Here is a 25,951-nt window from a genome sequence, read left to right as displayed (position 1 = left end):
TTTGAGTTTTGTTTCCTGATATTTTGTGTGAAAATGCCTGAATAAAATATTTCAAAAAAAGAGTCAGCCACATTGTTGTGGCTCTGGAGTCACATGTGGGCCAGACCCGGGTAAGGACGGCAATTTCCTTCCCTAAAGGACATTAGTGAACCAGATGGGTTTTTCCGACAATCGGGTTAATTGAATCAGCTTTGTGCTGGGATTTCAACTCAGTGTCTCCAGATCAGAAGTCCAGACCCTGGTTATTACAACACTGAAGACTTTAATGGTGACAGTGGAGCGGGAGCTTTACTCTATCTAGCCTGTGCTGCACCTCTCCTGGGAGTGTTTGATGGGGACAGTGTAGAGGGAGCTTTACTCTGTATCTAACCCCGTGCTATAGTCCTGGGAGGTGTTTGATGGGGGACTGTGTAGAGGGAGCTTTACTCTGTATCTAACCCCGTGCTGTACCTGTCCTGGGAGTGTTGATGGGGACAGCGTAGAGGGAGCTTTACTCTGTATCTAACCCGTGCTGTACCTGTCCTGGGAGTGTTTGATGGGGGCAGTGTAGAGGGAGCTGTACTCTATCTAGCCCTGTGCTGCACCTCTCCTGGGAGTGTTTGATGGGGACAGTGTAGAGGATGATTTACTCTGTATCTAACCCGTGCTGTACCTGTCCTGGGAGTGTTTGATGGGGACAGTTAGAGGGAGATTTTACTCTGTATCTAACCCCGTGCTGTACCGTCCCGGGAGTGTTTGATGGGGACAGTGTAGAGGAGCTTTACTCTGTATTTAACTCCGTGCTGTACCTGTGGGAGTGTTGATGGGGGACAGTGTAGAGGGAGATTTACTCTGTATCTAACCTCGTGCTGTACCTGTCCTGGGAGTGTTTGATGGGGACAGTGTAGAAGGAGATATCTGTATCCTGGTGTGTGTCTGTGCGATGAGGGGGTGACCACGCTGTGTGCCGGCAGTCAGCAAATGTGCTGATGTCTGTGCTCTCCCACACACTGACTCAATATGGGGTAGGGATTCACACACACTGCACTCACTGGATCGGTTCCACACACACTGACCCTAACTGGGATACGGGTTCCAAACACACTGACTCTCACTGGGTACAGTTCCACACACACTGACTCTCACTGGGGTACAGTTCCACACACACTGACTCTCACTGGGATACAGGTCCCACACACACTGACTCTCACTGGGATACAGTTCCACACACACTGACTCTCACTGGGGATACAGTTCCACACACACTGACTCTCACTGGGATACAGTTCCACACACACTGACTCTCACTGGGATACAGTTCCACACACACTGACTCTCACTGGGATACAGTTCCACACACACTGACTCTCACTGGGATACAGTTCCACACACACTGACTCTCACTGGGAGTACAGTTCCACACCACTGACTCTCACTGGGATACAGTTCCACACACACTGACTCTCACTGGGATACAGTTCCACACACACTGACTCTCACTGGGATACAGTTCCACACACACTGACTCTCACTGGGGTACGGTCCCACACACACTGACTCTCACTGGGGTACAGTTCCACACACACTGACTCTCACTGGGATACAGTTCCACACACACTGACTCTCACTGGGATACAGTTCCACACACACTGACTCTCACTGGGATACAGTTCCACACACACTGACTCTCACTGGGATACAGTTCCACACACACTGACTCTCACTGGGATACAGTTCCACACACACTGACTCTCACTGGGATACAGTTCCACACACACTGACTCTCACTGGGGTACAGGTTCCACACACACTGACTCTCACTGGGATACAGTTCCACACACACTGACTCTCACTGGGATACAGTTCCACACACACTGACTCTCACTGGGATACAGTTCCACACACACTGACTCTCACTGGGGTACAGGTTCCCACACACACTGACTCTCACTGGGGTACAGTTCCCACACACACTGACTCTCACTGGGATACAGTTCCACACACACTGACTCTCACTGGGATACAGTTCCACACACACTGACTCTCACTGGGATACAGTTCCACACACACTGACTCTCACTGGGATACAGTTCCACACACACTGACTCTCACTGGGATACAGTTCCACACACACTGACTCTCACTGGGATACAGTTCCACACACACTGACTCTCACTGGGATACAGTTCCACACACACTGACTCTCACTGGGATACAGTTCCACACACACTGACTCTCACTGGGATACAGTTCCACACACACTGACTCTCACTGGGGTACAGTTCCACACACACTGACTCTCACTGGGATACAGTTCCACACACACTGACTCTCACTGGGATACAGTTCCACACACACTGACTCTCACTGGGATACAGTTCCACACACACTGACTCTCACTGGGATACAGTTCCACACACACTGACTCTCACTGGGTACAGTTCCACACACACTGACTCTCACTGGGGTACAGTTCCACACACACTGACTCTCACTGGGATACAGTTCCACACACACTGACTCTCACTGGGATACAGTTCCACACACACTGACTCTCACTGGGGTACAGTTCCACACACACTGACTCTCACTGGGATACAGTTCCACACACACTGACTCTCACTGGGATACAGTTCCACACACACTGACTCTCACTGGGATACAGTTCCACACACACTGACTCTCACTGGGATACAGTTCCACACACACTGACTCTCACTGGGATACAGTTCCACACACACTGACTCTCACTGGGATACAGTTCCACACACACTGACTCTCACTGGGATACAGTTCCACACACACTGACTCTCACTGGGATACAGTTCCACACACACTGACTCTCACTGGGATACAGTTCCACACACACTGACTCTCACTGGGATACAGTTCCACACACACTGACTCTCACTGGGATACAGTTCCACACACACTGACTCTCACTGGGATACAGTTCCACACACACTGACTCTCACTGGGGATACAGTTCCACACACACTGACTCTCACTGGGATACAGTTCCACACACACTGACTCTCACTGGGATACAGTTCCCCCACACACTGACTCTCACTGGGATACAGTTCCACACACACTGACTCTCACTGGGATACAGTTCCACACACACTGACTCTCACTGGGATACAGTTCCACACACACTGACTCTCACTGGGATACAGTTCCACACACACTGACTCTCACTGGGATACAGTTCCACACACACTGACTCTCACTGGGATACAGTTCCACACACACTGACTCTCACTGGGATACAGTTCCACACACACTGACTCTCACTGGGGTACAGGTTCCCACACACACTGACTCTCACTGGGATACAGTTCCACACACACTGACTCTCACTGGGATACAGTTCCACACACACTGACTCTCACTGGGATACAGGTTCCACACACACTGACTCTCACTGGGATACAGTTCCACACACACTGACTCTCACTGGGGTACAGTTCCACACACACTGACTCTCACTGGGATACAGTTCCACACACACTGACTCTCACTGGGATACAGTTCCACACACACTGACTCTCACTGGGGTACAGTTCCACACACACTGACTCTCACTGGGATACAGTTCCACACACACTGACTCTCACTGGGATACAGTTCCACACACACTGACTCTCACTGGGATACAGTTCCACACACACTGACTCTCACTGGGATACAGTTCCACACACACTGACTCTCACTGGGATACAGTTCCACACACACTGACTCTCACTGGGGTACAGTTCCACACACACTGACTCTCACTGGGATACAGTTCCACACACACTGACTCTCACTGGGGATACAGTTCCACACACACTGACTCTCACTGGGATACAGTTCCACACACACTGACTCTCACTGGGATACAGTTCCACACACACTGACTCTCACTGGGATACAGTTCCACACACACTGACTCTCACTGGGATACAGTTCCACACACACTGACTCTCACTGGGGTACAGTTCCACACACACTGACTCTCACTGGGATACAGTTCCACACACACTGACTCTCACTGGGATACAGTTCCACACACACTGACTCTCACTGGGATACAGTTCCACACACACTGACTCTCACTGGGATACAGTTCCACACACACTGACTCTCACTGGGGTACAGTTCCACACACACTGACTCTCACTGGGATACAGTTCCACACACACTGACTCTCACTGGGGATACGGTTCCACACACACTGACTCTCACTGGGGTACAGGGTCCCACACACACTGACTCTCACTGGGATACAGTTCCCACACACACTGACTCTCACTGGGATACAGTTCCACACACACTGACTCTCACTGGGATACAGTTCCACACACACTGACTCTCACTGGGATACAGTTCCACACACACTGACTCTCACTGGGATACAGTTCCACACACACTGACTCTCACTGGGATACAGTTCCACACACACTGACTCTCACTGGGATACAGTTCCACACACACTGACTCTCACTGGGGATACAGTTCCACACACACTGACTCTCACTGGGGATACAGTTCCACACACACTGACTCTCACTGGGGATACAGTTCCACACACACTGACTCTCACTGGGATACAGTTCCACACACACTGACTCTCACTGGGATACAGTTCCACACACACTGACTCTCACTGGGATACAGTTCCACACACACTGACTCTCACTGGGATACAGTTCCACACACACTGACTCTCACTGGGATACAGTTCCACACACACTGACTCTCACTGGGATACAGTTCCACACACACTGACTCTCACTGGGATACAGTTCCACACACACTGACTCTCACTGGGATACAGTTCCACACACACTGACTCTCACTGGGATACAGTTCCACACACACTGACTCTCACTGGGATACAGTTCCACACACACTGACTCTCACTGGGGTACAGTTCCACACACACTGACTCTCACTGGGGTACAGTTCCACACACACTGACTCTCACTGGGGATACAGTTCCACACACACTGACTCTCACTGGGGTACAGTTCCACACACACTGACTCTCACTGGGATACAGTTCCACACACACTGACTCTCACTGGGATACAGTTCCACACACACTGACTCTCACTGGGATACAGTTCCACACACACTGACTCTCACTGGGATACAGTTCCACACACACTGACTCTCACTGGGATACAGTTCCACACACACTGACTCTCACTGGGATACAGTTCCACACACACTGACTCTCACTGGGGTACAGGTTCCACACACACTGACTCTCACTGGGGTACAGTTCCACACACACTGACTCTCACTGGGGTATGGGTTCCACACACACTGACTCTCACTGGGATACAGTTCCACACACACTGACTCTCACTGGGATACAGTTCCACACACACTGACTCTCACTGGGATACAGTTCCACACACACTGACTCTCACTGGGATACAGTTCCACACACACTGACTCTCACTGGGATACAGTTCCACACACACTGACTCTCACTGGGGTACAGTTCCACACACACTGACTCTCACTGGGATACAGTTCCACACACACTGACTCTCACTGGGATACAGTTCCACACACACTGACTCTCACTGGGTACAGTTCCACACACACTGACTCTCACTGGGATACAGTTCCACACACACTGACTCTCACTGGGATACAGTTCCACACACACTGACTCTCACTGGGATACAGTTCCACACACACTGACTCTCACTGGGATACAGTTCCACACACACTGACTCTCACTGGGATACAGTTCCACACACACTGACTCTCACTGGGTTACAGTTCCACACACACTGACTCTCACTGGGATACAGTTCCACACACACTGACTCTCACTGGGATACAGTTCCACACACACTGACTCTCACTGGGATACAGTTCCACACACACTGACTCTCACTGGGATACAGTTCCACACACACTGACTCTCACTGGGGTACAGTTCCACACACACTGACTCTCACTGGGATACAGTTCCACACACACTGACTCTCACTGGGATACAGTTCCACACACACTGACTCTCACTGGGATACAGTTCCACACACACTGACTCTCACTGGGATACAGTTCCACACACACTGACTCTCACTGGGATACAGTTCCACACACACTGACTCTCACTGGGATACAGTTCCACACACACTGACTCTCACTGGGATACAGTTCCACACACACTGACTCTCACTGGGGATACAGTTCCACACACACTGACTCTCACTGGGATACAGTTCCACACACACTGACTCTCACTGGGATACAGTTCCACACACACTGACTCTCACTGGGGATACAGTTCCACACACACTGACTCTCACTGGGATACAGTTCCACACACACTGACTCTCACTGGGATACAGTTCCACACACACTGACTCTCACTGGGATACAGTTCCACACACACTGACTCTCACTGGGATGCGGGTTCCGCACACACTGACTCTCACTGGGATACAGTTCCACACACACTGACTCTCACTGGGATACAGTTCCACACACACTGACTCTCACTGGGATACAGTTCCACACACACTGACTCTCACTGGGGATACAGTTCCACACACACTGACTCTCACTGGGATACAGTTCCACACACACTGACTCTCACTGGGATACAGTTCCACACACACTGACTCTCACTGGGATACAGTTCCACACACACTGACTCTCACTGGGGTACAGTTCCACACACACTGACTCTCACTGGGATACAGTTCCACACACACTGACTCTCACTGGGATACAGTTCCACACACACTGACTCTCACTGGGATACAGTTCCACACACACTGACTCTCACTGGGATACAGTTCCACACACACTGACTCTCACTGGGATACAGTTCCACACACACTGACTCTCACTGGGATACAGTTCCACACACACTGACTCTCACTGGGATACAGTTCCACACACACTGACTCTCACTGGGATACAGGTTCCACACACACTGACTCTCACTGGGATACAGTTCCACACACACTGACTCTCACTGGGATACAGTTCCACACACACTGACTCTCACTGGGGTACAGTTCCACACACACTGACTCTCACTGGGATACAGTTCCACACACACTGACTCTCACTGGGATACAGTTCCACACACACTGACTCTCACTGGGATACAGTTCCACACACACTGACTCTCACTGGGATACAGTTCCACACACACTGACTCTCACTGGGATACAGTTCCACACACACTGACTCTCACTGGGATACAGTTCCACACACACTGACTCTCACTGGGATACAGTTCCACACACACTGACTCTCACTGGGATACAGTTCCACACACACTGACTCTCACTGGGATACAGTTCCACACACACTGACTCTCACTGGGATACAGTTCCACACACACTGACTCTCACTGGGATACAGTTCCACACACACTGACTCTCACTGGGATACAGTTCCACACACACTGACTCTCACTGGGATACAGTTCCACACACACTGACTCTCACTGGGATACAGTTCCACACACACTGACTCTCACTGGGATACAGTTCCACACACACTGACTCTCACTGGGATACAGTTCCACACACACTGACTCTCACTGGGATACAGTTCCACACACACTGACTCTCACTGGGATACAGTTCCACACACTGACTCTCACTGGGATACAGTTCCACACACACTGACTCTCACTGGGATACAGTTCCACACACACTGACTCTCACTGGGATACAGTTCCACACACACTGACTCTCACTGGGATACAGTTCCACACACACTGACTCTCACTGGGATACAGTTCCACACACACTGACTCTCACTGGGATACAGTTCCACACACACTGACTCTCACTGGGATACAGTTCCACACACACTGACTCTCACTGGGATACAGTTCCACACACACTGACTCTCACTGGGATACAGTTCCACACACACTGACTCTCACTGGGATACAGTTCCACACACACTGACTCTCACTGGGATACAGTTCCACACACACTGACTCTCACTGGGATACAGTTCCACACACACTGACTCTCACTGGGATACAGTTCCACACACACTGACTCTCACTGGGATACAGTTCCACACACACTGACTCTCACTGGGATACAGTTCCACACACACTGACTCTCACTGGGGTACAGTTCCACACACACTGACTCTCACTGGGTACAGTTCCACACACACTGACTCTCACTGGGATACAGTTCCACACACACTGACTCTCACTGGGATACAGTTCCACACACACTGACTCTCACTGGGATACAGTTCCACACACACTGACTCTCACTGGGATACAGTTCCACACACACTGACTCTCACTGGGATACAGTTCCACACACACTGACTCTCACTGGGATACAGTTCCACACACACTGACTCTCACTGGGATACAGGTCCACACACACTGACTCTCACTGGGATACAGTTCCACACACACTGACTCTCACTGGGGTACAGTTCCACACACACTGACTCTCACTGGGGTACAGGTTCCACACACACTGACTCTCACTGGGGTACAGGTTCCACACACACTGACTCTCACTGGGGTACAGTTCCACACACACTGACTCTCACTGGGATACAGTTCCACACACACTGACTCTCACTGGGGTACAGTTCCACACACACTGACTCTCACTGGGGTACAGTTCCACACACACTGACTCTCACTGGGATACAGTTCCACACACACTGACTCTCACTGGGATACAGTTCCACACACACTGACTCTCACTGGGATACAGTTCCACACACACTGACTCTCACTGGGATACAGTTCCACACACACTGACTCTCACTGGGATACAGTTCCACACACACTGACTCTCACTGGGATACAGTTCCACACACACTGACTCTCACTGGGATACAGTTCCACACACACTGACTCTCACTGGGGTACAGTTCCACACACACTGACTCTCACTGGGATACAGTTCCACACACACTGACTCTCACTGGGATACAGTTCCACACACACTGACTCTCACTGGGTACAGTTCCACACACACTGACTCTCACTGGGATACAGTTCCACACACACTGACTCTCACTGGGGTACAGTTCCACACACACTGACTCTCACTGGGATACAGTTCCACACACACTGACTCTCACTGGGATACAGTTCCACACACACTGACTCTCACTGGGGTACAGGTTCCACACACACTGACTCTCACTGGGATACAGTTCCACACACACTGACTCTCACTGGGATACAGTTCCACACACACTGACTCTCACTGGGGTACGGTTCCACACACACTGACTCTCACTGGGATACAGTTCCACACACACTGACTCTCACTGGGTACAGGTTCCACACACACTGACTCTCACTGGGGTACAGTTCCACACACACTGACTCTCACTGGGATACAGTTCCACACACACTGACTCTCACTGGGATACAGTTCCACACACACTGACTCTCACTGGGATACAGTTCCACACACACTGACTCTCACTGGGGTACGGTTCCACACACACTGACTCTCACTGGGGATACAGGTCCACACACACTGACTCTCACTGGGATACAGTTCCACACACACTGACTCTCACTGGGATACAGTTCCACACACACTGACTCTCACTGGGATACAGTTCCACACACACTGACTCTCACTGGGATACAGTTCCACACACACTGACTCTCACTGGGATACAGTTCCACACACACTGACTCTCACTGGGTACAGGTTCCACACACACTGACTCTCACTGGGATACAGTTCCACACACACTGACTCTCACTGGGATACAGTTCCACACACACTGACTCTCACTGGGGTACAGTTCCACACACACTGACTCTCACTGGGATACAGTTCCACACACACTGACTCTCACTGGGGTACAGTTCCACACACACTGACTCTCACTGGGATACAGTTCCACACACACTGACTCTCACTGGGATACAGGTTCCACACACACTGACTCTCACTGGGATACAGTTCCACACACACTGACTCTCACTGGGATACAGTTCCACACACACTGACTCTCACTGGGATACAGTTCCACACACACTGACTCTCACTGGGATACAGTTCCACACACACTGACTCTCACTGGGATACAGTTCCACACACACTGACTCTCACTGGGGTACAGGTCCACACACACTGACTCTCACTGGGATACAGTTCCACACACACTGACTCTCACTGGGATACAGTTCCACACACACTGACTCTCACTGGGATACAGTTCCACACACACTGACTCTCACTGGGATACAGGTTCCACACACACTGACTCTCACTGGGATACAGTTCCCACACACTGACTCTCACTGGGATACAGTTCCACACACACTGACTCTCACTGGGGTACGGGTTCCACACACACTGACTCTCACTGGGGTACGGGTCCCACACACACTGACTCTCACTGGGATACAGTTCCACACACACTGACTCTCACTGGGATACAGTTCCACACACACTGACTCTCACTGGGGTACAGTTCCACACACACTGACTCTCACTGGGATACAGTGCCACACACACTGACTCTCACTGGGGTACAGTTCCACACACACTGACTCTCACTGGGTACAGTTCCACACACACTGACTCTCACTGGGATACAGGTTCCACACACACTGACTCTCACTGGGATACAGTTCCACACACACTGACTCTCACTGGGATACAGTTCCACACACACTGACTCTCACTGGGATACAGTTCCACACACACTGACTCTCACTGGGATACAGTTCCACACACACTGACTCTCACTGGGCCCCACACACACTGACTCTCACTGGGATACAGTTCCACACACACTGACTCTCACTGGGATACAGTTCCACACACACTGACTCTCACTGGGATACAGGTTCCACACACACTGACTCTCACTGGGGTACGGTCCCACACACACTGACTCTCACTGGGGTACAGGTTCCACACACACTGACTCTCACTGGGGTACAGGTTCCACACACACTGACTCTCACTGGGTACAGTTCCACACACACTGACTCTCACTGGGGTACGGGTTCCACACACACTGACTCTCACTGGGGTACGGTTCCACACACACTGACTCTCACTGGGTACAGTTCCACACACACTGACTCTCACTGGGATACAGTTCCACACACACTGACTCTCACTGGGATACAGTTCCACACACACTGACTCTCACTGGGATACAGTTCCACACACACTGACTCTCACTGGGGTACGGATCCCACACACACTGACTCTCACTGGGATACAGTTCCACACACACTGACTCTCACTGGGGTACGGGTCCCACACACACTGACTCTCACTGGGATACAGTTCCACACACACTGACTCTCACTGGGATACAGTTCCACACACACTGACTCTCACTGGGGTACAGGTCCCACACACACTGACTCTCACTGGGATACAGTTCCACACACACTGACTCTCACTGGGGTACGGGTCCCACACACACTGACTCTCACTGGGATACAGTTCCACACACACTGACTCTCACTGGGATACAGTTCCACACACACTGACTCTCACTGGGGTACAGGTTCCACACACACTGACTCTCACTGGGATACAGTTCCACACACACTGACTCTCACTGGGATACAGTTCCACACACACTGACTCTCACTGGGGTACGGGTTCCACACACACTGACTCTCACTGGGGTACGGGTTCCACACACACTGACTCTCACTGGGATACAGTTCCACACACACTGACTCTCACTGGGATACGGGTTCCACACACACTGACTCTCACTGGGATACAGTTCCACACACACTGACTCTCACTGGGATACAGTTCCACACACACTGACTCTCACTGGGATACAGTTCCACACACACTGACTCTCACTGGGATACAGTTCCACACACACTGACTCTCACTGGGATACAGTTCCACACACACTGACTCTCACTGGGATACAGTTCCACACACACTGACTCTCACTGGGATACAGTTCCACACACACTGACTCTCACTGGGATACAGTTCCACACACACTGACTCTCACTGGGATACAGTTCCACACACACTGACTCTCACTGGGGTACAGTTCCACACACACTGACTCTCACTGGGATACAGTTCCACACACACTGACTCTCACTGGGATACAGTTCCACACACACTGACTCTCACTGGGGTACAGTTCCACACACACTGACTCTCACTGGGATACAGTTCCACACACACTGACTCTCACTGGGATACAGTTCCACACACACTGACTCTCACTGGGGTACAGGTCCCACACACACTGACTCTTGTCTCGTTGGTAAATTCAGCAGTTTATTTATTTCACAATGTGAACTGTGCCTATAAGCAAACTCCATGTTTCTTCTGGTTCACAGCTGATCAGCGGAAGCTGGAGTTGACGGAGAAATACCTGGATCTGAAGAAACGTGGAAAAGTGGAGAGATTCCTCGCCAGTAGGAGAAAACGCAATGCAACCAAAGATCGCCGCAATCTACCTGGCAAAAAATCCCACTGAGAACTGTGCTGGGATTGTCCGAAATTCCCACTGGGATCTGTGCTGGGATTGTCTGGAATTCCCACTGGGATCTGTGCTGGGATTGTCTGGAATTCCCACTGGGATCTGTGCTGGGATTGTCTGGAATTCCCACTGGGATCTGTGCTGGGATTGTCTGGAATTCCCACTGGGATCTGTGCTGGGGTTGTCTGCCAATCCCACTGGGACCTGTACCCGGATTGTCCAGAAACCCCACTGGGATCTGTGCTGGGATTGTCCAGAAATACCACTGGGATCTGTGCTGGGATTGTCCGGAATTCCAACTTGGATCTGTGCTGGGATTGTCCAAAAACCCCACTGGGATCTGTGCTGGGATTGTCCAGAAATCCCACTGGGATCTGTGCTGGGATTGTATAGAAACCCCACTGGGATCTGTGCTGGGATTGTCTGGAATTCCCACTGGGATCTGTGCTGGGATTGTCTGGATTTCCCACTGGGATCTGTGCAGGGATTGTCTGGAACTCCAACTGGGATCTGTACTGGGATTGTCCAGAATTCCAACTGGGATCTGTGCTGGGATTGTCCAGAATTCCCACTCGGATCTGTGCTGGGATTGTCCGGAATTCCCACTGGGATCTGTGCTGGGATTGTCTGGAATCCCCACTGGGATCTGTGCTTGGTTTGTCTGGAATTCCCACTGGGATCTGTGCTGGGTTTGTCCAGAATTCCAACTGGGATCTGTGCTGGGATTGTCCAGAAACCCCACTGGGATCTGTGCTGGGATTGTCCAGAAATCCAACAGGGATCTGTGCTGGGATTGTCCAGAATTCCCACTGGGATCTGTGCTGGGATTGTCTGGAATTCCACTGGGATCTGTGCTGTGATTGTCCAGAATTCCCACTGGGATCTGTGCTGGGATTGTCCGGAATTCCCACTGGGATCTGTGCTGGGATTGTCCAGAAACCCCACTGGGATCTTTGCTAGGATTTTCTGCCAATCCCACTGGGATCTGTGCTGGGATTGTCCGGAATTCCCACTGAGATCTGTGCTGGGATTGTCCGGAACTCCCACTGGGATCTGTGCTGGGGTTGTCCAGAAACCCCACTGGGATCTGTGCTGGGATTATCCAGAATTCCCACTGGGATCTATGCTGGGATTGTCCGGAATTCCCACTGGGATCTGTGCTGGGTTTATCCGGAATTCCCACTGGGATCTGAGCTGGGATTGTCTGGAATCCCCACAGGGATCAGTTCTGGGATTGACCGGAATTCCCACTGAGATCTGTGCTGAGATTGTCTGGAATTCCCACTGGTATCTGTGCTGGGATTGTCCAGAATTCCCACTGGGATCTGTGCTGGCATTGTCCAGAAACCCCACTGGGATCTGTGCCGGGATTGCCCCGAATTCCCACTGGGATCTGTGCTGCGATTATCCCGAATTCCGACTGGGATCTGTGCTGGGATTGTCTGCCAATCCCACTGGGATCTGTGCTGGGATTGTCTGCCAATCCCACTGGGATCGATGCTGGGGTTGTCCCCAATTCCCACTGGGATCTGTTCTGGGATTGTCCGGAATTCCCACTGAGTTCTGTGCTGCGATTGTCCTGAATTCCCACTGCGATCTGTTCTGGGATTGTCTGGAATTCCCACTGAGATCTGTGCTGGGATTATCCAGAAACCCCACTGGGATCTGTGCTGGGATTGTCCAGAATTCCCACTGGGATCTGTGCTGGGATTGTCCAGAATTCCCACTGGGATCTGTGCTGGGATTGTCTGGAATTCCCACTGGGATCTGTGCTGGGATTGTCCAGAAACCCCACTGGGATCTGTGCTGGGATTGTCCGGAATTCCCACTGAGATCTGTGCTGGGATTTTCCGGAATTCCCACTGGGATCTGTGCTGGGGTTGTCCAGAAACCCTACTGGGATCTGTGCTGGGATTATCCAGAATTCCCACTGGGATCTATGCTGGGATTGTCCGGAATTCCCACTGGGATCTGTGCTGGGTTTATCCGGAATTCCCACTGGGATCTGTGCTGGGATTGTCCGGAATTCCCACTGGGATCTGTGCTGGGATTGTCCAGAAACCCCACTGGGATCTGTGTTGGGATTGTCCAGAATTCCCACTGGGATCTGTGCTGGGATTATCCAGAATTCCCACTGGGATCTGTGCTGGGATTATCCAAAATTCCCACTGGGATCTGTGCTGGCATTGTCCAGAAACCCCACTGGGATCTGTGCCGGGATTGTCCCGAATTCCCACTGGGATCTGTGCTGCGATTATCCCGAATTCCGACTGGGATCTGTGCTGGGATTGTCTGCCAATCCCACTGGGATCTGTGCTGGGATTGTCCAGAAACCCCACTGGGATCGATGCTGGGTTTGTCCCCAATTCCCACTGGGATCTGTGCTCGGATTGTCTGGAATTCCCACTGCGATCTGTGCTGGGATTGTCTGGAATTCCCACTGAGATCTGTGCTGGGATTATCCAGAAACTCCACTGGGATCTGTGCTGGGATTGTCCAGAATTCCCACTGGGATCTGTGCTGGAATTGTCTGCCAATCCCACTGGGATCTGTGCTGTGATTGTCCGGAAACCCCACTTGGTTCTGTTCTGGGATTGTCCGGAATTCCCATTGGGATCTGTGCTGGCATTGTCCAGAAACCCCACTGGGATCTGTGCTGGGATTGTCTGGAATTCCCACTGGGATCTGTGCTGGGATTGTCTGCCAATCTCACTGGGATCTGTGCTGGGATTGTGCAGAAACCCCACTGGGGTCTGTGCTGGGATTGTCTGGAATTCCAACTGGGATCTGTGCTGAGATTGTCCAGAAACCCCACTAGGATCTGTGCTGGGATTGTCCCGAAATCCCACTGGGATCTGTGCTGGGATTGTCCAGAATTCCCACTGGTATCTGTGCTGGGATTATCCGGAATTCCCACTGAGATCTGTGCTGGGATTGTGCAGAAACCCCACTGGGATCTGTGCTGGGATTGTCCAGAATTCCAACTGGGATCTGTGCTGGGATTGTCCGGAATTCCCACTGGGGTCTGTGCTGGGATTGTCTGGAATTCCCACTGGGGTCTGTGCTGGGATTGTCCAGAATTCCCACTGGGATCTGTGCTGTGATTGTCCAGAATTCCCACTGGGATCTGTGCTGGGATTATCCAGAATTCCCACTGGGATCTGTGCTGGGATTATCCAAAATTCCCACTGGGATCTGTGCTGGCATTGTCCAGAAACCCCACTGGGATCTGTGCCGGGATTGTCCCGAATTCCCACTGGGATCTGTGCTGCGATTATCCCGAATTCCGACTGGGATCTGTGCTGGGATTGTCTGCCAATCCCACTGGGATCTGTGCTGGGATTGTCCAGAAACGCCACTGGGATCGATGCTGGGTTTGTCCCCAATTCCCACTGGGATCTGTGCTCGGATTGTCTGGAATTCCCACTGCGATCTGTGCTGGGATTGTCTGGAATTCCCACTGAGATCTGTGCTGGGATTATCCAGAAACTCCACTGGGATCTGTGCTGGGATTGTCCAGAATTCCCACTGGGATCTGTGCTGGAATTGTCTGCCAATCCCACTGGGATCTGTGCTGTGATTGTCCGGAAACCCCACTTGGTTCTGTTCTGGGATTGTCCGGAATTCCCATTGGGATCTGTGCTGGCATTGTCCAGAAACCCCACTGGGATCTGTGCTGGGATTGTCTGGAATTCCCACTGGGATCTGTGCTGGGATTGTCTGCCAATCTCACTGGGATCTGTGCTGGGATTGTGCAGAAACCCCACTGGGGTCTGTGCTGAGATTGTCTGGAATTCCAACTGGGATCTGTGCTGAGATTGTCCAGAAACCCCACTAGGATCTGTGCTGGGATTGTCCCGAAATCCCACTGGGATCTGTGCTGGGATTGTCCAGAATTCCCACTGGTATCTGTGCTGGGATTATCCGGAATTCCCACTGAGATCTGTGCTGGGATTGTGCAGAAACCCCACTGGGATCTGTGCTGGGATTGTCCAGAATTCCAACTGGGATCTGTGCTGGGATTGTCCGGAATTCCCACTGGGGTCTGTGCTGGGATTGTCTGGAATTCCCACTGGGGTCTGTGCTGGGATTGTCCAGAATTCCCACTGGGATCTGTGCTGTGATTGTCCAGAAAATTCACTCGGATCTGTACTGGGATTGTCCAGAATTCCCACTGGGATCTGTGCTTGGATTGTCCGGAGATCCCACTGGGATCTGTGCTGGGATTGTCCGGAATGCCCACAGGAATCTGTGCTGGGATAGTCCGGAATTCCCACTGGGATCTGTGCTGGGATTGTTCGGAATTCCAACTGGGATTTGTGCCAGGGATTGTCCTGAATTCCCACTGGGATCTGTGCTAGCATTGTCTGATACTCGCTCCCTCTCTCTGTGTGTTGTTGCTGACTGCACACTCTCTCTCCTGTTTACTTGCGTTCTTGAAAAAAGTATTTTTATTAAAGATTTTTGTATATAAACAATAATGTGAATCAGTTAATACAAGTTATTATGGAAGAACAGAATAAAGAATCTCGAAGCCACACAATCGGAGAATCGCCCCAAACATTGCATTGCTGTAGTGAGTCCATTCCTGCTTCCACCTCAAACTAAAATAAGAGAGGGAAGAGAGTGAGACAGTACTTGAGGAGAGCACGAGACCTCCGAGGGACACTCAGTGCTGAGTGTGGATTTAAGAAGGCAGCTGATTGCTGAGTACTTCCTATTCATTAAAGTAATTTAACAGAGAATTAATCATTAGTTGGTGAGAATTAGTTGGTGGGGCTTGGTGTTCCACCTGCGACATGTGGGCAATCATAAATACTGACCACATCCCTGTCGATGACATCTACGGGAAATGTTTCTCGCACCTGGTGTCTGAAAGAATGGAAGGGTTTGAGCAGCAGCTGGAGGTACTAAGAAACAACCAAATGGCGGAAAGCACCATGGCTAGAAGTTATAGAGACACGTGGTCACACCCAAGGTACAGGAAGAAAGATGGGTGACCGCTAGGCAGGGTGGAGGAGTCCCCTGTGGCTGTGCCCCTCTCTAACTGGCATGCCCCTTTGGATACTGATGAGGGGAAAGACCCAATAGGTGACAGTAGCAGCAGTAGTAGCCAGCGCAGTGGCACCATGGCTGGCTCTACTGTACAGAGATGGGGAACAGCAAGGTCGTGCAAAGACACTACAGGGAGTTCGGTAGTTAGCTAAAAAGCAAGTCCTCGAGGGTAGTCATTCCGGGATCACTCCCCGTGCCACGTGCTAATGAGGCTAGGAACGGAGAGATAGTACAGTTGAACATGTGGCTAAAGAGCTGGTGTAGCGGGGAGAGCTTCAGATATGTGGATCATTGGGATGTCTTCCAGGAAGGTGGGATCTGTACAAGCAGGACGGGTTACACCTAAACTGGAGTGGCACCAATATCGTGGCCGGGAGGTTTGCTAATGTGGTTCAGGAGGGTTTAAACTTGTATGGCGGGGGTGGAAATCGGAGCAGCAGGCCATCACGTGTAGAGACTGAGGGAGACTAAGACACGATAGCAAAGAGAGAGAGCAGGCAGGGGGAGATCGCTGATCTCAGTGAGTCTGGAGGTCTGGAATGGGTTTGCTTCAAGCACAAAGTTTAACAGGACAGGTAGATGATGTGGGGAATTATGATATTATTGCTATTGTATAGACGTGGTTAAAGGAGGGACAGGACTGGCAGCTTAACATTCCGGGATATCGTTGTTTTAGACGAGACAAAGGGGATGGCAGAAAGGGTGAGGGAGTTACATTACTGGTGAGGGAACACATCACAGCTGTGATGAGGAGGACGTCTTGGTGGAATCCTGTAGTGAGGCATTATGGGTAGAGCTGACCAATAGGAGAGCTGCAATCACAATGTTGGGGTTGTGGTTCCCAACAGCCAGCGAGGTACAGAGGAGCAGATATGTACTCAGCTTCTGCAAAGGTGTGAAAATAGCAGAGTTGTTGTGGTGGGTGATTTTTATTTCCCCCATATTGACTGGGAGCCCCTTCGTGCCAGAGGTTTGGATGGAGAGTAATTTGTTAGGTGTGCCCAAGAGGGCTTTTTGGAAACCAGGGAGGGGGCTTTACTGGACCTGGTATTGGGGAATGAGCCCGGCCAGGTGACCAAAGTTTCAGTAGGGAACAATTTTGGGAACAGTGATCATAATTCCGTAGGATTTCAAATACTCATGGATAAGGCAAGAGCTGGAGAATGTGGATTGGGAGAGGCTGTTTGAAGGTAAATCCACATTTGATATGTGGGATCTTTTAAAGACCAGTTGATTAAGGGGCTGGTTTAGCGCAATGGGCTAAACAGCTGGCTTGTCATGCAGAACAATGACGGCAGTGCGGTTTCAATTCTCGTACCGGCCTCCCTGGACAGGCGCCGGAATGTGGCGACTAGGGGCTTTTCACAGTAACTTCATTGGAGCCTACTCGTGACAATAAGAGATTATTATTATTATTGGAGTGCAGGGCAGGCATATCCCTGTGAAAGTGAAGGAGAGAAGTGGCAGGATTAGGGAACCATTGATGACGGGAAATTGGGAGACGAGCTAAGAGGGAAAAAAGAAGCAGACGCAAGATCGCGGCAATTTCTGAGAAAGGAGAAACACTCAAACAGGGAGTTAGGAGTTCTAATAGAGGCCATGAAATATTGGCAAGCAGGGTCAAGGAAAATCCCAGGGCCTTCTAATCATAGATAAGGAGCAAGAGGGTAGCTGGGGAAAGTGTAGGCCCATTCGAGGACAGAGGAGAGAAGGTATGTGTGGAGCCAGAGGAACTGGGTAAGACCCTTGCATCATTATTGACCAAGGTAGGGCAGCACGGATGTTGAGGTTAGGGGTGGGTACAGACGCCCACACAGAACGGGTTGTTAAGAAGCATGTCCATTTATCACCCACCGATCAACGGCAAAAATGAAAGAAATGGGAAATAAGGGAATGAACTGGTCCAGTCCATTAGCATAATTTAATTTATGGAGCGAGGCCCAATCGTGGGCCGCCCAGATAATGAAACTTTGATCTGGCCAGAGTAAAAGGTAACATCCCCAGCTTGGCTGCCCTTGGGGTGGGGGGGTTAACTGGAAAACATTCGCTATTCGCCAAATCCAACTTCTACCCAGCGAAGGAGCCAAAACACTTCAGTGAATACTGGATCTGTAATATACAGAATCAGATCATCTGTGTACAAGGACACCCTATGCTCCACCCCCACCCCCCGATTTATCTCACTGCAAGGCCTCAAGGCTATGGCAAGCGGTTCTATTGTCAAAGCAAATAGGAGTGGAGACTACAGGCACATTCTACAGGGTCCTTGTCCTTCAGGGGTAGGGTATTAGAGGCCTTTGCGGGTGTAATGGGTAATGAACCCGGCACAAATCATTAAACATATCTAAAATAGTGGGACTAATTGTTCCTCAAACAAGACACTTCCACGTCTTGTATCGCAATGCCATGCACATTTCCCATCTCGTTGGTCTTTTCCAATGCCAACCACATGGGAGCCAGGGCCTTGTCCATTGACATATCAAGGTCACCCAACACAACCTGCCTTTGATTCACAAATTCCATGGCCACGATGCCGGTGGGCTTCCCGGCCGTGAATGGAGTGGCCGGAGACATAAAAGCTGCCTCTGCCATTTTCTACAGCGATGAGTGCCGAAAAGCCAATTCAGTCGACAAATTATCGCTATCGGCATCCCCCACGTCTTCCTGGGCACATAGCCCTGATGTAGACACTTTCAGCGGGATTCTCTGGTGGCTGACGAAATTGGGAAACACGATTAGGCGGAGAATTGGTTCCGACCCCAAAAACGCTGCGGGCGCCGATTTGACACCAAATCACAATTGACAGCACGTCAATGCATTCCGAAACACACGTACAGGAAACACTGTTTGCTTATCATTAATGGGCCCAGTATTCTCCAGGGCCTCTGCGATTATCTGCCTACTGTGGGCTGCCGGGCTGGACACAGGCCGGCTGGGGTGGGTTGGGGGAGGAGGGAGGACACAGAGAGGAGTGACTGTGGGCTGCCGGGCTGGACACAGGCCGGCTGGGGTGGGCTGAGAGAGGAGGGAGGACACAGAGAGGAGTGACTGTGGGCTGCCGGGCTGGACACAGGCCGGCTGGGGTGGGTTGAGAGAGGAGGGAGGACACAGAGAGGAGTGACTGTGGGCTGCCGGGCTGGACACAGGCCGGCTGGGGTGGGTTGGGGGAGGAGGGAGGACACAGAGAGGAGTGACTGTGGGCTGCTGGGCTGGACACAGGCCGGCTGGGGTGGGTTGGGAGAGGAGGGAGGACACAGAGAGGAGTGACTGTGGGCTGCCGGGCTGGACACAGGCCGGCTGGGGTGGCTGAGAGAGGAGGGAGGACACAGAGAGGAGTGACTGTGGGCTGCCGGGCTGGACACAGGCCGGCTGGGGTGGGCTGAGGGAGGAGGGAGGACACAGAGAGGAGTGACTGTGGGCTGCCGGGCTGGACACAGGCTGGCTGGGGTGGGTTGGGAGAGGAGGGAGGACACAGAGAGGAGTGACTGTGGGCTGCCGGGCTGGACACAGGCCGGCTGGGGTGGGTTGGGGGAGGAGGGAGGACACAGAGAGGAGTGACTGTGGGCTGCCGGGCTGGACACAGGCCGGCTGGGGTGGGTTGGGGGAGGAGTGGGGACACAGAGAGGAGTGACTGTGGGCTGCCGGGCTGGACACAGGCCGGCTGGGGTGGGTTGGGGGAGGAGGGAGGACACAGAGAGGAGTGACTGTGGGCTGCCGGGCTGGACACAGGCCGGCTGGGGTGGGCTGAGAGAGGAGGGAGGACACAGAGAGGAGTGACTGTGGGCTGCCGGGCTGGACACAGCCCGGCTGGGGTGGGTTGGGGGAGGAGTGGGGACACAGAGAGGAGTGACTGTGGGCTGCCGGGCTGGACACAGGCCGGCTGGGGTGGGTTGAGAGAGGAGGGAGGACACAGAGAGGAGTGACTGTGGGCTGCCGGGCTGGACACAGGCCGGCTGGGGTGGGTTGGGGGAGGAGGGAGGACACAGAGAGGAGTGACTGTGGGCTGCCGGGCTGGACACAGGCCGGCTGGGGTGGGTTGGGAGAGGAGGGAGGACACAGAGAGGAGTGACTGTGGGCTGCCGGGCTGGACACAGGCCGGCTGGGGTGGGTTGGGGGAGGACACAGAGAGGAGTGACTGTGGGCTGCTGGGCTGGACACAGGCCGGCTGGGGTGGGTTGGGGGAGGAGGGAGGACACAGAGAGGAGTGACTGTGGCCTGCCGGGCTGGACACAGGCCGGCTGGGGTGGGTTGGGGGAGGAGGGAGGACACAGAGAGGAGTGACTGTGGGCTGCCGGGCTGGACACAGGCCGGCTGGGGTGGGCTGAGAGAGGAGGGAGGACACAGAGAGGAGTGACTGTGGGCTGCCGGGCTGGACACAGGCCGGCTGGGGTGGGTTGGGGGAGGAGGGAGGACACAGAGAGGAGTGACTGTGGGCTGCTGGGCTGGACACAGGCCGGCTGGGGTGGGTTGGGGGAGGAGGGAGGACACAGAGAGGAGTGACTGTGGGCTGCCAGGCTGGACACAGGCCGGCTGGGGTGGGTTGGGGGAGGAGGGAGGACACAGAGAGGAGTGACTGTGGGCTGCCGGGCTGGACACAGGCCGGCTGGGGTGGGTTGGGGGAGGAGGGAGGACACAGAGAGGAGTGACTGTGGGCTGCCGGGCTGGACACAGGCCGGCTGGGGTGGGTTGGGGGAGGAGGGAGGACACAGAGAGGAGTGACTGTGGGCTGCTGGGCTGGACACAGGCCGGCTGGGGTGGGTTGGGGGAGGGGGGAGGACACAGAGAGGAGTGACTGTGGGCTGCTGGGCTGGACACAGGCCGGCTGGGGTGGGTTGGGGGAGGAGGGAGGACACAGAGAGGAGTGACTGTGGGCTGCTGGGCTGGACACAGGCCGGCTGGGGTGGGCTGAGAGAGGAGGGAGGACACAGAGAGGAGTGACTGTGGGCTGCCGGGCTGGACACAGGCCGGCTGGGGTGGGTTGGGGGAGGACACAGAGAGGAGTGACTGTGGGCTGCTGGGCTGGACACAGGCCGGCTGGGGTGGGTTGGGGGAGGACACAGAGAGGAGTGACTGTGGGCTGCTGGGCTGGACACAGGCTGGCTGGGGTGGGTTGAGGGAGGAGGGAGGACACAGAGAGGAGTGACTGTGGGCTGCCGGGCTGGACACAGGCCGGCTGGGGTGGGTTGGGGGAGGAGTGGGGTGAGCAGAAACGTGGCTGGATGACCCCCCTACAGGACTGAGGCTGTGACCAGTCACGGACCACCATCACCGCGGCCTGCAAGCAGGGCATCAGGCGGCCCACTCGAGGCCAACACTCTATGGGCAGCACCGTTACCTTAATGTCCAATTCACCTTAGGAGCAAGTGAATTTCGGGACTTGTGGGAGGAAACCGGAGGAAACCCACGCAGACACGGGGAGAACGTGCAGACTGCACAGTGACCCAGCGGAGAAGCAAACCTAGGACCCTGTGAAGCAGCAGTGCTAACCACTGTGCTACTGTGCTGTCCTCAAGGACTTCATCTGTCCTGAGTCTTTTAGACCTTACGAATGTTTCCTTTTTGTTTTTGACAAGGTTCATAATATCCCTCGTTATCCAAGGTTCCCTATACTTGCCACCCTTATCTTTCATCCTCACACGTACATGCTGGTCCTGAATTGGGCAGCACGGTAGCACAAGTGGCTAGCACTGTGGCTTCACAGCGCCAGGGTCCCAGGTTCGATTCCCTGCTGGGTAACTGTGCGGAGTCTGCACGTTCTCCCCGTGTCTGCGTGGGTTTCCTCCGGGTGCTCCGGTTTCCTCCCACAGTCCAAAGACATAGAACATAGAACAGTACCGCACAGAACAGGCCCTTCGGCCCTCAATGTTGTGCCGAGCCATGATCACCCTACTCAAACCCACGTATCCACCCTATACCTGTAACCCAACAACCCCCCCCCCCCCCCTTAACCTTACTTTTATTAGGACACTATGGGCAATTTAGCATGGCCAATCCACCTAACCTGCACATCTTTTGACTGTGGGAGGAAACCGGAGCACCCGGAGGAAACCCACGCACACAGGGGGAGGACGTGCAGACTCCACACAGACAGTGACCCAGCCGGGAATCGAACCTGGACCCTGGAGCTGTGAAGCATTTATGCTAACCACCATGCTACCGTGCTACCCCTAGGTTAGGTGGATTGGCCGTGATAAATTGCCCTTAGTGACCAAAAAGGGTAGGAGGGGTTATCGAGTTACGGGGATAAGGTGGAAGCGAGGGTTTAAGTGGGTCAGTGCAGATCGATGGGCTGAATGGCCTCCTGCACTGTATGTTCTATGAATTCTAATCAACGGACATTTAAAAGCCTCCCACATGCCAGATGTTGATTTTTCCTCAAACAGCCTCGTATTCAACACTCCCCAGTCCGGCCTAATGCTGTTGTAATTCGCCTTCCCCCAGTCTAAAAGCTTCACCCGACAACCATTCTTGTCCTTCTCCATAAGCAGCTTAAAACATACAGAATTATGATCACTGTTCCCGAAATGGTCTCCTACTGAAACTGCGATCACCTGGCTGGGTTCATTCCCCAGCACCAGGTCTAAATTGGCTCCTTCCCGAGTTGGGCTATTTACATATTGTTTCAAAAAACCCTCCTGGACGCTCCTGACAAATTCTGCTCCGTCCATGCCTCGAGCAGTAAGTGTGTCCCAGTCAATATCGGGAAAGTTAACATCATCCACTACAACAACCCTATTGTTTATGCATCTTCCCAAGATCTGTTTGCATATCGGCTCCTCTATCTCCCCCTGGCTGTTAGGGGGTCTGTAGTAAACCCCCAACAGTGTGACAGCACCCTTCCTATTCCTGAGCTCTACCCAGATTGCCTCGCTGCCTGAACCCTCCATGTGCCCTCCCTCAGCACAGCTGTGATATTCTCCTTAACCAATAAAGCAACTCCCCCACCCCTTTTACATCCCCCTCTATCCTGCCTGAAACAGCTAAATCCTGGAATGTTTAGTTGCCAATCCTGTCCCTCTTTCAACCAAGTTTCTGTAATAGCAGCAACATCATAATTCCACGTACTAATCCGAGCTCATCTGTTTTACCTGAAATACTCCTCGCGTTGAAACTAACGCACTTCAGCCCACCAGCCCCACTGCATTGACCAACCACTCCGTGCTGCATTGACCAACCGCTCCCTGCTGCATTGACCAACCGCTCCCTGCTGCATTGACCACTTCCTGCTGCATTGACCAACCGCTCCCTGCTGCATTGACCAACCGCTCCCTGCTGCATTGACCACTCCCTGCTGCATTGACCAACCACTCCCTGCTGCATTGACCAACCGCTCCCTGCTGCATTGACCAACCGCTCCCTGCTGCATTGACCAACCGCTCCCTGCTGCATTGACCAACCACTCCCTGCTGCATTGACCAACCGCTCCCTGCTGCATTGACCACTCCCTGCTGCATTGACCACTCCCTGCTGCATTGACCAACCGCTCCCTGCTGCATTGACCAACCGCTCCCTGCTGCATTGACCGCTCCCTGCTGCATTGACCACTCCCTGCTGCATTGACCAACCGCTCCCTGCTGCATTGACCACTCCCTGCTGCATTGACCAGCCGGTCCCTGCTGCATTGGCCAACCACTCCCTGCTGCATTGACCGCTCCCTGCTGCATTGACCAACCGCTCCCTGCTGCATTGACCGCTCCCTGCTGCATTGACCATCCGCTCCCTGCTGCATTGACCACTCCCTGCTGCATTGACCAACCGCTCCCTGCTGCATTGACCACTCCCTGCTGCATTGACCACTCCCTGCTGCATTGACCAACCACTCCCTGCTGCATTGACCAACCGCTCCCTGCTGCATTGACCAACCGCTCCCTGCTGCATTGACCACTCCCTGCTGCATTGACCAACCACTCCCTGCTGCATTGACCACTCCCTGCTGCATTGACCACTCCCTGCTGCATTGACCACTCCCTGCTGCATTGACCACTCCCTGCTGCATTGACCACTCCCTGCTGCATTGACCAACCGCTCCCTGCTGCATTGACCACTCCCTGCTGCATTGACCACTCCCTGCTGCATTGACCACTCCCTGCTGCATTGACCAACCGCTCCCTGCTGCATTGACCAACCGCTCCCTGCTGCATTGACCAACCACTCCCTGCTGCATTGACCAACCGCTCCCTGCTGCATTGACCACTCCCTGCTGCATTGACCACTCCCTGCTGCATTGACCAACCGCTCCCTGCTGCATTGACCACTCCCTGCTGCATTGACCAACCGCTCCCTGCTGCATTGACCACTCCCTGCTGCATTGACCACTCCCTGCTGCATTGACCAACCGCTCCCTGCTGCATTGACCACTCCCTGCTGCATTGACCAACCACTCCCTGCTGCATTGACCAACCGCTCCCTGCTGCATTGACCACTCCCTGCTGCATTGACC

The 25,951-nt window shown here is 52.9% G+C and overlaps 1 protein-coding gene across 1 annotated transcript in view; it reads left to right on the top strand.

Annotated features, from left to right (window-relative positions):
• The window catches only part of klhdc3 (kelch domain containing 3), a 225,802-nt gene extending 211,779 nt beyond the window's left edge, over positions 1 to 14,023 (top strand). Inside the window, exon 12 of the mRNA XM_038798866.1 lies at positions 12,314 to 14,023. Coding sequence (XP_038654794.1) covers positions 12,314 to 12,453 — 140 coding nt within the window. The 3' untranslated portion in view covers positions 12,454 to 14,023. The remainder of the gene's footprint in view (positions 1 to 12,313) is intronic.
• The last annotated feature ends 11,928 nt before the right edge of the window (positions 14,024 to 25,951 follow it).

The sequence above is a fragment of the Scyliorhinus canicula genome, chromosome 6, assembly GCF_902713615.1.
Source record: "Scyliorhinus canicula chromosome 6, sScyCan1.1, whole genome shotgun sequence".
Lineage (NCBI taxonomy): Eukaryota > Metazoa > Chordata > Chondrichthyes > Carcharhiniformes > Scyliorhinidae > Scyliorhinus > Scyliorhinus canicula.
This window is presented reverse-complemented; position numbering and strand designations above follow the sequence as displayed.